At 34.0% G+C, this 14,563-nt stretch overlaps 1 protein-coding gene across 1 annotated transcript in view; it reads right to left on the bottom strand.

Annotated features, from left to right (window-relative positions):
* Positions 1-14,563, bottom strand: part of LOC106870599 (translation initiation factor IF-2, mitochondrial) — a 35,705-nt gene that overhangs the window by 7,712 nt on the left and 13,430 nt on the right. The window contains exons 5-13 of the mRNA XM_014916732.2: positions 13,684-13,795; positions 10,101-10,261; positions 8,870-9,046; positions 7,550-7,599; positions 6,244-6,333; positions 5,880-6,004; positions 3,988-4,066; positions 2,480-2,605; positions 1,558-1,783 (exon numbers count right to left, since the gene is read on the bottom strand). Coding sequence (XP_014772218.1) covers positions 1,558-1,783; positions 2,480-2,605; positions 3,988-4,066; positions 5,880-6,004; positions 6,244-6,333; positions 7,550-7,599; positions 8,870-9,046; positions 10,101-10,261; positions 13,684-13,795 — 1,146 coding nt within the window. The remainder of the gene's footprint in view (positions 1-1,557; positions 1,784-2,479; positions 2,606-3,987; positions 4,067-5,879; positions 6,005-6,243; positions 6,334-7,549; positions 7,600-8,869; positions 9,047-10,100; positions 10,262-13,683; positions 13,796-14,563) is intronic.

The raw sequence follows: 14,563 nt of genomic DNA, 5'->3' as shown, positions 1-14,563 counted from the left end.
CGGTAATATTGACATCTGGGGACTGTGGTGGCCAGATAAGATGTTCAACTTCACACAACTTTAGCTGTGTGAATTGGTGCATCATCATCCTGAAAGATTGCATTTCCCTCCAGAAACAGTTCTGCAACCATAGGATGAATTTGATCAGATAAAATGATTAAATAGTCTTGACTATTAATTCTGCCATGAAGGGAAACCATTCGGCTGGCCAATTTCCAAGATATAGCCCACAGATCATCACAAGATCCTCTTCCATGTTTAACAGTTGGAAGAAGACAGTCTGGGTCAAATGCTTCTTTTGGCTGTCTCCACAGATATACTCGGCTGGTGGTCAGAAATAAGGTAAAGGATGACTCGTCCAAGAAAATAACATTCTTCCACTGCTCTAGGGAATTATTCTGTAGGTTTTTACTCCACTCTAAACGCTTTGCAACGTTTGATTTTGAAAGTAGTGGTTTTCTGATTGCAGCCCTCCCATGAAATCCGGCTTTGTGCAGCTCCCAGAAAAACAGTTTTTGTGGAAACTGGATTCTCAGGTGGTCATCAAGCTCTGCAGTAATTTTGGGAGCTGTACTTTTGTGATCCTTTCTAACAATTCGTGTAAGAGTCTGACGATCCTTATCTGATAGTTTTGGTTTTCTTCCAGAGTTTTGTTTCGACAAGGAGATTTTTCCCTCTTTCTCAAAGGCTGTCATTACATTTAAGACAGTACTTCTTGATACACCAAACATTTTAGCTGTTTTCATTATGCTAGCGCCTGCCATACAAGCACCAACAATTTGACCTCTTTGAAAGTCCAATAGATCTGTCATTTTAATGAATTTTAATTACCTTTTTCTGATGATATCAGAAAAGAAACAGCAATTTTAGCAAAACATATTAAGCAACACTAATAATAAATCAAAAAACATAAAAATAAACAAGCTTTTGATGGTTTTATAGATATTTCAAAATATTGATGCTATGATGCTAGGTATTTCCATTATTTTGTCCAACCCATGTATATATATATATATATATATATATATATATATATATATATATATATACATATATACATATATACATTAGTGTGTGTGTGTGTATATTAATATATATTTATATATGCATATGGGTTTGGAGATGTATGTAGTAGTTACACATTAAAAGAAGTGTAAGCAACATGAACAAGCTTCATTTTTAAACATATCTTAGTTGACTTATTTAATATGAGGCATATTTTTAAAAAATTTGAAGAAATAAATAAGGTTTGGTCCCTAACTGAAACAAGTTAGATGAGCTTGCAACATGGCATCTTTCTAAATATCGCAGTTTCACCTATGAGACTTAATGTTCCAAGACTTAATTTAACTATTTTAAATAAAATTTGTTTTGTTTTACTTATGTGCAATTGTATATGTGTGTGTGTTTAATCTTTTCTAATGATGAATGTAAATGTTAGTATGGGTTGGATTATTCTTAAAATTTAGATATTCACAAGTAGCTTCCACTAATGTTAATAACAAATTAAAGATTCAATATAGTTTGACCTCAGATAAAGTAGAATCACGATATAACCTTTTAATACAATTGATAGCTGTGGTCCTTCATATGAAGTAATTGTCTCTTTTGTTTTCATTTTCCATATTTTTCTCTTGCGCCCAGCTTCTCGTCGCTTCTGTAGCTCAGCTTCATACACAATTTGATGTTCAAGGCGTTTTTGGTCAATAAAAACTTGATCGTTCTCTATCTTTTGTTCCATCTGCTGCTGTTTTCTCCAATTAATTATTTCTTTTAATCTCTGCTACAATATAGAAAACAAAAAAAAAAAAATAGACAAGATAGTCAATGGAATGTTTTGCTTAATGACATAAAATAAAAAAAAATTAACGAAAAAATAGACTCTAAGAACACCAAGATAACCTCTATTAAAATATTCTATCAATACTTTCCCCTTCCTTAATCAAAAATGCAATACTTGTTCCTAAAATACCAAAATTCTAAAATTTCAAGATTTCAAAAGAACATATTTAGAATATCTATCATCATTTAACATCCATTTTCCATGCTGGCATGAGTTTGACAGTTTGACAAGAGCTGGCCAACTGAAGGACTGCCCAGGCTCTGTGTCTGTTTTGACATGGTTTCTATGGCTGGATGCTCTTCCTAACACCATGCCCTTAAAATTAATTACCATATAACACCTTTAAAAAAAATTAAAGACATCTTGAAAAATTATATGAATACCTGAATTAAATTAATTGAAAAGATATAACAATTTATAAAATGCTTAATCAAAACTACAATGTCTAAATTGTGATTAAATGAAGAGATAATAATAACAAGAAAAATGTCAATCCCAGGAAAACTGAAAGACGTCTCTTTGTAAACTTTCACTTTTTACTTCCTCATTATGTTCTTTTTCTGTTCATACTTCCAATAATCATACAAATGTATTCAACAAAAAAAAACAGGGAAAAAGAAAATCATGTAATAGTACTTCAGTAGAAACTTGAAATATTTCCTCTCCAGCATTTGGAAGTTCTCTCCAACCAATCACTTCTACAGGTGTGCTTGGACCAGCAGCTTGCACAAGTTGACCCCTCTCATCAAACATTGCACGCACCTAGAAAGCATACAGACCACTTTGTTGTTAGGTGAGTAGTCAAATCATTTTTATATCGGAGTATGTATTTTGATTTTCACTTTTAATGATGAGTAAGAAATTATAAGTTAGTCTGAACAACAAAACAAAATCTATACACTCTGACTACTGCTTGTATACAAGGATAAGAAATATAGATTCATTTTTCCATCATTATCATTATTATTTTTATTATTCTAATGTCTCTTTTCCATACTTGCATGAGCCAGGCAAGAGTACGTTAGACAAGGTTTTTATACAGCAAAATACCCTTTCTGAAGTCAGCTTCCATCTGTTTCCAAGCAATGTAATAATTTCCCTTTTGAGCGAACAACAAACAGTCTGGACATGTTTTTGCAGTGGGCTGCAAGCAAACAACACCATCAGTGAAGCCACTAGTTAAAAACCAACAAATGAACACACATGAAGACATGACAAATGGAAATATGGACTTATTCACATAAGTGCACACAAATATATATATCTCATGCCAGTGGCACGTAAAAGCACCCACTACACGCTCGGAGTGGTTGGCATTAGGAAGGGCATCCAACTGTAGAAACTCTGCCAGATCAGATTGGAGCCTGGTGCAGCCATCTGGTTCGCCAGTCCTCAGTCAAATCGTCCAACCCATGTCAGCATGGAAAGCGAACGTTTAAATGATGATGATGATATATGTATGTATACACACACACACACGCACACATACGGATTTCTTTCAGTTTGCATTTGCCATATCCACTCACAAAACTTTAGTTAACCCAGAGCTATAGTAGAAGACAATTTCCCCGCAATGGTTGGGAAGCAAATTTCTCAATCACACAGCTATGCCTGCACTTCACACAGCTATACTTGTACCATCCACCTTTATTAGAACTTGGCACACAAGATCCTAGTACTTAGGAATGAGTTTCTTTAGGGAAGATTTACTACTGTATTAGCAGATTGCATGTACTGAGTTCATACTAATAATTTAACAAAGATATACCTTCTTTCTCTTCTCATATCCTATCTTAATGAAATACTAATAATGCTGACATTAGTTGGAAAGATCAAGCAAAATTACACACTGTTTAAGATGACATAAAAAAAAAGAATTTGAAATATTTTTAAAAATAAATTTTACATCTTTTTTCTCGTATGATGACATGTGTTAGATAACTTTATAAATTCTTATGTTTGCATAATTTGTGAGGGTGTCTTTACCAATATTGAATGTTAGTTTAACACCCACTCAGTTACATTAAAGTAGCACATAGATATATGTTCTTTGCAGGGATACAAAATCATGCCAATAATGATGAGAACTTTAACTTCAAAACAAAAGACTGACAAAAGAATAAAAATATGAAAAACAAAATTACCTTTGCCCAAGCTGGCCCAGCTATCAGGCATGCACCTCTCTTCAATGTCCCTCTTTCCACAATTACTGTAGCAAGTTTTCTAAACAGAATAAACCATAAATCAGTAAGTCATTAAATCATGAGAAAAAGAATTTTTCAAAATATATTTTGATATGATTAGATATTTGGTTGTTAAGAGATGGTCTGATATTAATCTTGTGCTGGTTATTTCAAATGTTGAAATCACTAGTGGTTCAAGTACATCAAGCTGTGAACTTTACATTGCTAATATAGAATTACTCACTGTACTAAGTCATGCTTGCAAGGAAAGTTAGGTATGAAAGGTAAAGTAGTAAAGTAATCTTGGTTAGATCTACAGATACATAGCACAGATGTAGACAATCACATACTGGGATTGATCCAGTACACTCAATTTATTGCATATAGTCTAAATTTTTAGTCAGGTTTTCTTCTTTTTTGTCATATTCTTCAGGTGGTTGGTCTGCTGATCATATACATCTGACTTCATCAATGACTCCAAATGTTTATTATATCCTCTAGCTCACTGTAGGTGAGAGTTAATATTAGCATCAAAGACAGGGTTATTATTGCTGTAGCTTTTGCTATGATGATCTATTATTCTTCAAGTGGATCTACTTTGTGTACAAGTAATTGATCCCTGAACAATAAGATTTTAGTTATTCATGAGGGATATCAATCTCAGAACAAACTAGGGGGATGACGGTACTAATGATGAAGAGTCCAAACTATGTCAATGAAACACTGAGAGATTATCTATATTAGACATGCATTTTGGACTTTGTGGAACCTTATTGTTTTACCTTTCTAGTCATACCCATCATTACATGTAAGTTGTTCTGGAGGTGAGACAAAGTTGTTGGATGTTTCTGTTTTTATTAACTCAAATAACTATCAGGGACAAAGAAAAAACATTTGATAATAAAACATAACATTGAACAACATTAAAAAGTAAAGTCAGGTGCAGTGAAGCCTGATAATTTCTAGTCATAATCACACTTGTCATGTGAGATTGATTTTTCTTACAATGTTGTGAAAATTGCAATAGTAGTGAAGCTCAGCTTGTCATTCAGGTATTGAATTTCATTATCACATGAATATTACAATATATTAAATACTCTACAGTTTATATATTCAAATTTCTATAGTTTCCATATTCAAATTTGACCAGAGTCAATTTTTACTTTCCATTATCATGTCGTTGAGAGATAAAATATATACAAGATACTCAGATATATTGTTGTCACTTAGAGACATTACGTACTGTTATCACTTATAGACATTACATACTGTAATAAATTATTAACTCTGCTATAAGTTGAAATATTGTTTTATTCCAGTAAATTCTGTATATAACAGTTCACACAATAACTATGTTATTAGATTTTTGATCATAGTAACTCTGAGAGTCAACTATAACTTGGTTTTAACATATAACTAGTTCAGGTCTCTGGTATACATGACTCTGGTATTATACAACTCTGTACTACTCTGTGATGTGATATGTCACAACCTGATATTATTTATCAAGTTATGATAAATAAGAAAGAGGGAGCCACCCAATGCAGTGTGGTGTCCTACAACTTAAGTGAAAGCTAACTTTTAATGAATATTCTAGAGCAGTTGTGCAATCCTACATATTTACCACTGGATATTTAAGACTAAAATTCCAAGTATCTAAACTGTACGAGGATTATGCAGTATTCTGCATGTTTTCGTCACTAAACTGTCTTAAATGATAGAATCATTTAAATCAATTATATTATTTCTGTTTCAAAAAATAATTTTCCATATAATAAAAAGAAATCGTAATTTCAGTGTACATCAGTGTTTAAGAAAAAAGAAGGAAAAGCAAAGAAATATTTGATTCAAACCCTCTATGAAGATCAGTATATGATTCAACAACATGACCTTCCACAAATCCAGTTGGATCACCTTTTAGCTCCAATATTTCTGCCAATGCCACAATGTTTTCACACAGATCAATTAAATTGGTTCCCTAAAAAAGGAATATGAAGTAAACATAACAAAATCATTAAACATAATGATTAAACATAACAAAATCATGCAAAAATACATTGAAATAACAAAGAGAAAGAGGAACAGACAGAAGGGAAGACAAAGGGTAGATAGGAAAAAGGAGTATGTCATTAGCATTTAAGGCTTTATGAATGTTTGTGTATGTGTGTGTAATTTAGGAACATGAAAATAATGGTGATAAATATAAAGCCTCAATACCTTCAGAGCTGAAACAGGTACAACAGGAACTTCACCACCTAAATCTTCCACAATAACTTCATAGGATAAAAGCTCACGCTTGCATTTTTCCTATAAATAAATAAACAAGAGCACTCAAAGAGCACAAACTTCTACCAAGGCAACACCAACATCCTCTCAATGATTAGCTGGAGATGATTTTTAAAATGAGAATATCCGAAATAAACTCGACTGCTCTCACAAACAAGAATACTAAAAATGAACCCAACCGCTCTCAAAAATTAAGTAAAAAAATCGGAAAAATAATCCAGAATCCTTGTCCAGTACCTGACTGATCCCAATGATAGTCATGGAACGTGAAGGTGGGTGTGTGGATCATGATTGTAATGCTGTGTGTGTGTGTGTGTCATCTGCAGTGGGAAGAGGGACAGTTTTTCCTATGAAGGCCTTTTTTAGTTTATCCACTGATATAGTGTCTTTACAACCATTAAGGTCTATAGTGAAAAATTTTATCCGTGCGTGAAAGAAAAAGGAAAGGACCTGCATATGGTGCTATTAACAGAGGTTTAACAACATTGTTGCACACAAAAGTGCGAGTCCAAGAAGTAAAGCTTTCTTCAAGGCAGAGCTAGAAATGCAATCGTCAAGTAGGTAAGAGGTTTTAAACAGGAGCGATATATTCAAAATTGGTAAAACTAAAAATTGTCAAGGATAAATTAAATTTATTATTGTTACTGAATATGTTAGTATTATTTAATTTCTGAACAGTTTAGCTGCCATTTGTTTATATAGTTTGATTTCTTTATCCATTAGTTTCTACTAATTAGAGACATAAGTAAAATTAATAATAATTTAATTTTGGTTTCTAACGCTGGATGCCCTTCTTATCATCACCCACTTTACAGAGTGTGCTGGATGCATTCTCTAGTGGCACCAACACTAGAGAAGTTGAATAGTCCTTGGCAAAACAGGACTGAAAGGGACCTCACAACTTTATGCTTCCTTTATTCGTTTGTCAATCACTTTACACAGTGTGCTGAGTACATTTTCGTAACACCAGCCCTACAAAAGAAGCTGCATTCACCATTCACTTGTAGTGGGAACACAGCAACTTCTGACATATAATTTTTATAATTTCTTTCAACCAGGCATAATGCTAATTAATGCAAAGTAGAAGTATAGTTAATCAAATCAACCACATATATTACTGGCTTTACTGAAAAAAAATTGAATTCACTAAGACTGTAACCAATTAGAGTAAAGTTTACTATATCTTCCACCTCACTATCTTTAAATAAAATAATGGTGGTACATTAGAGATACTTACAATATCAACACCAGGCTTGTCAATTTTGTTAATGGCAATTATGAGAGGAACTGAAATTAAAAAAGAAAAAAACAACAATAAAGAGACTAAACAGACATCAACAATAATCAGAAGCATCTAAACATTGATGTAGGTTGGGCACAATATTGAGAAAATGGAAAAGGTGGATATGACCATGACCTGTATGTGAGGAATAATAGACAAATAACAGTGGTAGTTGTTTTTGTTGCTTATCCCTATGTCAAGCAAAACTATGATTAAAGCATGCCAGCCATCAGATATAATATATCTCATCATTGTATTGTATATTGTTTCCACAAATCACAGGAACTCATAATACGAATGTTGTCCTCTGAATTCAGTTGCATTAAGAGAAAGAAGATAAACATTCTCTTAGATTGGATGGTAGTCTATAACAGATGACAGTCATAGATCAACTAGTATCTATTTCCATATTACACTGTCTCGTTCCTTTTTATTTTTCAAGATAAGGTGTGATTTGAAGACAATTTGGCTGCTATTTCTAGCAGGCATATTCTGAGTATGCACAGTTATGCTACATGGCAACAAAACATGGGCTGTGAATGCTGAGGACATGCAAAGGCATGAAAGAAATGAAGCTAGCATGCTCTACTGGATGTTAGTGTAGATGTATGACAAAGTGTAAATGTTTTGAGAGAGAAATTGACTATAAGAGGCATCAGTTGTAATGAGCAAGAGAGAAGATTGCATTGCTCTGGTCATGTGATATGCATGGATGAGGTCAGCTACATAAAGAAGTGTTGATCCAGTGAGTTGACATTCTGGGAAGGAAGTAATGGGTGTAGTGACTAGTGTGGAGTCTAGAGGATTGGACAAGTCAAAGGTGAGGAAAAGAAGAGAAGCAAATGGGAAGGCAATGCCAAAGTGGATGGAGCAAGAGTCCTTTCAGCTCTGAAGAACAAAGACATCACAATAATGGTAGAAAAGGCAGAGAAGGGAGACAGCACACTGGTGAGACAGAGGCTGGGGAGTGTCTGCAAGTAACTTTATGGCAGTTAGGTAGCTCTTTTCTGGATTTGGTCTAGAATGGCTCTGCATGCAGCAGTAGCACCATGTCATGTGTTAAACAATACTCCCTGTGAATACCACCTGAACTTTGTAGAGTATTAATAAAAACTGATGAGTGATTATGTATTTTAGTTAACTGCATAGCTAATTTTTTAATAATTATTTCCTTATCTTGTTCTCTATCACAAGAAAATTTCATCACCATTGTTCATGAGATATTACTTAAATTTCCATGGTTTATATAAAAGTTTCAAATCAATGGAGACATACCTTTGAAATTCTGTGCATGTTTTATTGATTCAATTGTTTGTTGCATTACACCATCATCTGCAGCAACAACAAGAACAACAATATCTGTAAGCAAAGCACCTCTGGCTCTCATTGCAAAAAAAGCAGCATGTCCAGGCGTATCAAGGAATGTAATCTTTTCCTTAGAAGGAAGACTAACTGAAAATCAAAAATAACAGTGAAAAAATTAGTAGAAATGGTTGAACATTTTGAAATATGCATAAAGTTAACAATTTATTTTTTCTTCACCCATTTATTTAATATTTTCCCTTTGCCTAGCATGTTTGGATGCAGGAAGATGTAGCAAAATGTTATATAGAAACTTACACTATGTGATCAAAAGTATCTGGACACCTACTTGATAATGAAGCACAAACACTGGCAGTCAATACAATGTTGCCTTGATGACAGCCTCTACTCTCGCGGGTATACTTTCAATCTGGCAGGGGAAAGTTTCCTGGAGAATGGCAGCCCATTCCTTGCAATAAGCCTAAGTGAGCAAGGGTATCGTTGTGGGTCAATGTGGTCCAATACAAAGTAGGTGTTCCAAAACAACCCAAAGATGTTCAATGGGATTTAAATCAGGACTCTGCGAAGGCCAGTCCATTAGTGGGATGTTGTCGTCATCAAACCACTCTCCTACAACTCCTGCAGTATGGATAGGTGCTCGGTCATACCCCTGAACTGGTCTTCAAAAGTAGGCAACATGAAAGTGGTTAAAATGTCAGTGTAAGCTTGTGCCATGACAGTTCCACATAAAGCAACAAGGGGGGGCCAAACCCCTCCAGGAGAAGCATGACCACACCATCACCCCACCACTGCCAAATTTCAGTCAACATTATACAGGCTGGTATATATCATTCACCAGGTATTTTCCACACACACACACTACCATCTGATTGCCACATTGTGCACCATGATTCATCACTCCATACAATGGCTTTCCATTGTTCTGTGGTTCAATTTTGACGATCTCCATCATCAGTTACACTTGTTTTACTATTTTTAAACTTTTATATGTTGGACAACCTCCTAGCAGCTTATTAATTCGATTATTTTATCAAATAAATCTAAGTATAAAATTAACACAGGCAACTATTTTCATTTGTCTAAAATCTGATTTTGCTGCTTTCTAGCATTATTTCTTTGCCTCCATTCACTGCATTAATTTTCTCTTCATGCTCTTAACACTTCAAATTATGTAAAAACTGACCTGAAAAAGCACCAATATGTTGAGTGATGCCACCAAACTCTGTTGAGACTACATTAGTTTTCCGTAGGGAATCTAAAAGTGTTGTCTTTCCATGATCTACATGTCCCATAATTGTAACAACAGGAGGACGTTTGATAAGGGAATCAGGCAATGATGGTTCTCTAATATGAAAAACAAAGAATATATAAAAAAGAAAGGTTCAACTATTTCACATAGCATATGATAAAACAGTTCAATAAAGATTTAAGATATTAGGTACAAAATCACAAATTTTAGGTGAAGGGTTGGTAATTTTAGATTATTTTCAATACTTGAATGGTTCTTAATTTTATCAAACACTGAAGGATGAAAATCAAAGTCAACCTCAATAGAATTTAAACATAGAATGTAGAAGAATATGATTAAATATCACAATGCATTTTGTTCATGACTACTAATTCTGCAACCACATCACTCTCAATTTAATAAAATAAAAAACAATTATCATAAAAATGATATTTTCTAGGAGAATTTTTCTATCTCTAAGTAATCAGACATCATTCATCTACAGACATCATTCATCTTGCCATATCGTGGTTCACCCATCAAGGTTTATTATTTAAGCTTACGTTGATTCCTCTGTGGTGTTGTTTTGCATTTATAATAAAATAAATATATACAAATTAAAAAATAATTTTAAAAAAATACAGTACAGTACTGTTTCTACTTCACAATAGTCGAGGGATTATTGTATTCCTACAAAGGGCACATCATTGTACCTGTAACTATAATACTCAAATCTTAGGCAACCCAGTCTATCTAGTTCTAAACAGGAACTACAAGGTCGGAAGAGCTCACTGCTATAAACTGAAAAACTATTGTAAAATTGATGTGTTTTATTGGCTTGAGGTACTAGATTCAATTTGTTTACAAGAAAAGTTTCTTGAGATACATTGGCATTCTATCCCAAGTGCGATTTGTTTCTCATCCACTAATGACTATAGAACAAGAGCGGTAGGATTCCTCTCAATGCTTTCTACTCTTCTTAACAGAATCCTTCTCTACCAGCAGGCACAAATTACAAACAAAAAGCTAGTAACTCCTTCTGGGATGACATTAATTACTGCTGTTTTATCTACTGGGTGGTAATCCTGCAAAGTAATAACACTTGAGCCACCTTTAATCATGATCATTTCTTTTAATTATAATTATCATTATTTCATTTAATGTGTGGGATTTTTTACTTTAAATTTGCTTCCCTGGGTTAGACTAGTCTGCCTGGCCATAGCTGTCCTGTCACCATTGAAATCGTATAGACATTGAGTAAAATACTGAACCATAATTCAATAATAATAATTCATAAACTATGAAATTCTCAAAACACTCTAAAATGTTAAGATGTCCAGGTAAATAACATAGTTTTTTTTTTTTAATCTCAAGAATTCAAATTATATACCAAAATATTGATTTCAAATTTTGGCACAAAGCCAGTAATTTCGAGAGAGTGGGTAAGTTGATTACATCGACCCCAGTCCTCAACTGGTACTTATTTTGTCAACCCTGAAAAGATGAAAGGTAAAGTTGACCTTGGTGGAATTAGAACTCAGAATAAATGCTGCTAAGCATTTCCCCCAACGTGCTAACAATTTTGGTAGCTCACCAACTCAGAATACACTAAAATATTAATGTCTATATCTGGTAGCAAAAAAGATATGAAAATATGTAGCATTTGATGATTGGCATTGAATAATGGTTTCTAATTTAAACACAAAGCCAGTACTTTTGATGGGAGAGGTTACTCAATACCATTGACTCCAGTACATGATTGGTATTTTATTTCATCAATCCTGGAGTAATGAGAGACAAAGTTACCCCCAGTGGAATTTGAACTCAGAATATAAAGAGCTGTAACAAACACTGCAAGGCATTTTTCCCAATGCACTTACAATTCTGCTAGTTCTCCAGCTTGTAGGTGTCCAATAATGAAGTCCACACTAAAGCTTTCAAAAGAATAACAAGAATGTGAAATATATTCTTCATTCCTCACAGTAACTGAAGTTACTAAACTCTCTTACAATCTATCCTGTGGAATAATTGTTGGTTTCAAATTTTGGCACAAGGCCAGCAAATTCAAGGGAAACGGTAAGTCGATTACATCAACTCCCAGTGTTCAACTGGTCCTTACTTTATTGACCTCGAAAGAATGAAAGATAAAACTGACGTCAGCAGAATTTGAACTCAGGAAGTAAAGATGGACGAAATGTTACTAAGCATTTTGCCCAGTGTGCTACCAATTCTGCCAGCTCACCACCTTCTCCTATAGAATAATTTTTGCCAACACAGACCATTACCAGTTTCCGTGGATTCCAGATTTTACTCATTAGCCTACAAACATTGCACCTCCATAGGAATGTGTCCACCATATCTTGCTTCTGATTCTAAATATTCTATAATCCTTTGAACTTCATAATTTTATATTCTTTGTAAACTAGTAGCAAATCAGTATCATGAGAACAACAATTGACCATTGGAAGTAGCAGAATGAGACATACTTATTGTTCTTCACCATCACCATTATCATTTTAATATCCACTTACAAAGGTTAGATGGAATTCAGGCAGATTCCTGTTGCCAACTTTCACTTGTTTCCAAGCAAGGAATTATTTTCCTGTGGCTGGACATGTTTCTATGAAAAACTGGAAATGAAAGGCTCAAGAAGACATCCATCTAAGCCAAAATTAGGCCCTAAAAGCATATCACTTATGTCTTCACCCCTACACCCAATCTATCCCTGATGAACCCACTTTCTTTTGCAACTTACTTAGCGACTTCACTGGTGCAGTGCTATGTAAAAAGCAACCAGTACACTTTGTAAAGTGGTTGGCATTAAAAAGGCATCAAGTCATAGAAACCATGCCAAAGCAGACATAGGAACTTGGTGTAGTCCTCTAGCTCCCCAGCATGGAAAACAGACATTAAATGATGAAGGCTTCTTTCAGTTTCTGTCTACCAAATCCATTAACAAGGTTTTGGTTGGCCTGTGGCCATTGTAGAAAACACTTGCACAGGGTGCCACACAGTGAATCTGAACCTGAAATCATACGATTGGGAAGCAAACTTTTTTAACTATACAACCATGCCAACACTTATTCATCACCATCATTTAACATCCGTTTTCCATGCTGGCATGGGTTGGACCCTTCCTAATGCCAACTGCTTTACAGAGTGTACTGAGTGCTTTTTACATGATACCATCAATAGTGCTTTCACATAAATTATTAAGCTGTATGCTAATGAAACATATACTAATAAGACAAATATTTCATTAGTTGTTTACAATTTAATAATTCCCCTCAACTTGTCACAAAGCTAATTCTTGTAGAGTACAAGTATAATTGATTGAGTCAACTTTAGATGAACAATCAGAAAGATTACAATTCTACCAATGAATCTCGAAAAAGCTCTCATTGTCATTAATAGGATAAGGTTAGTGACAATTCAATTAATAAGAAATAAAGAGACAAATAAGAAAACTGAAGATAATTCAGGAGCTTCTAATAAACAAAAACAGATTTATGAGTCAAAACAGAAATTAAATACTCACTGTCTCACAAAGTCTTTATTTTCTTTCTCCTTTGTAATCCGTTTTGGTGCTGGTGACCATTTCATTCCAGACTTTTTAACAACACCTTTTATTACTTCAATATCATCAATTACTTTGATAAGATACAGAAGGAAAATAAAATTCAAATTATTTCTCTTCATTTAAGTAGATATATCTTGAATCAAACAAAATAGTATACAGATTTATAAAAAACCTAGGTCAAATATAATTATCATTCAGTTTATGAGTCTGACCTTTAAATACTTAAATACATAAGAGGAAGAGAGAAAGATTTATATTTTGGAGCAAAGATGCATTATATTGTAAAATTCACTTTTCATCTTTAACGCATTCAGTCAGCAGTCAGATATACAGGGGTTGGACAAAATAATGGAAACACCTTAAAATTTCAAAAAAAGTTTATTTTTAATATGGGATAGGACTGCCTTTGGCAGTGATTACAGTTTGAATTCTACAAGGTATGGACTCATACAAAGTTTGAATTGTTTCCAAAGGAATTTTTGTCTATTCTTCAGCTAAAACAGTCTCCACTTCTTGTAGTGATGGTGGTGGAAGATATCGACTCCTTACTTCTTTTTCTAAAATGCACCATAAATGTTCAATAATATTAAGATCTAGGGACTGTGGTGGCCAGATAAGATGTTCAACTTCACCATAATGTTCCTCATGCCATTCAGTAACAACTATAGCTGTGTGAATTGGTGCATTATCATCCTGAAAGATTGTGTTTGCCTCCGGAAACAGTTCCACAACCATAGGATGAATTTGATCTGATAAAATGCTTAGTCTTGACTATTAATTCTGCCATGAAGGGAAACCATTGGGCTGGCGGATTTCCAAGATATAGACCCCCCCCCCC

Source organism: Octopus bimaculoides, chromosome 11, assembly GCF_001194135.2.
Source record: "Octopus bimaculoides isolate UCB-OBI-ISO-001 chromosome 11, ASM119413v2, whole genome shotgun sequence".
NCBI lineage: Eukaryota > Metazoa > Mollusca > Cephalopoda > Octopoda > Octopodidae > Octopus > Octopus bimaculoides.
This window is presented reverse-complemented; position numbering and strand designations above follow the sequence as displayed.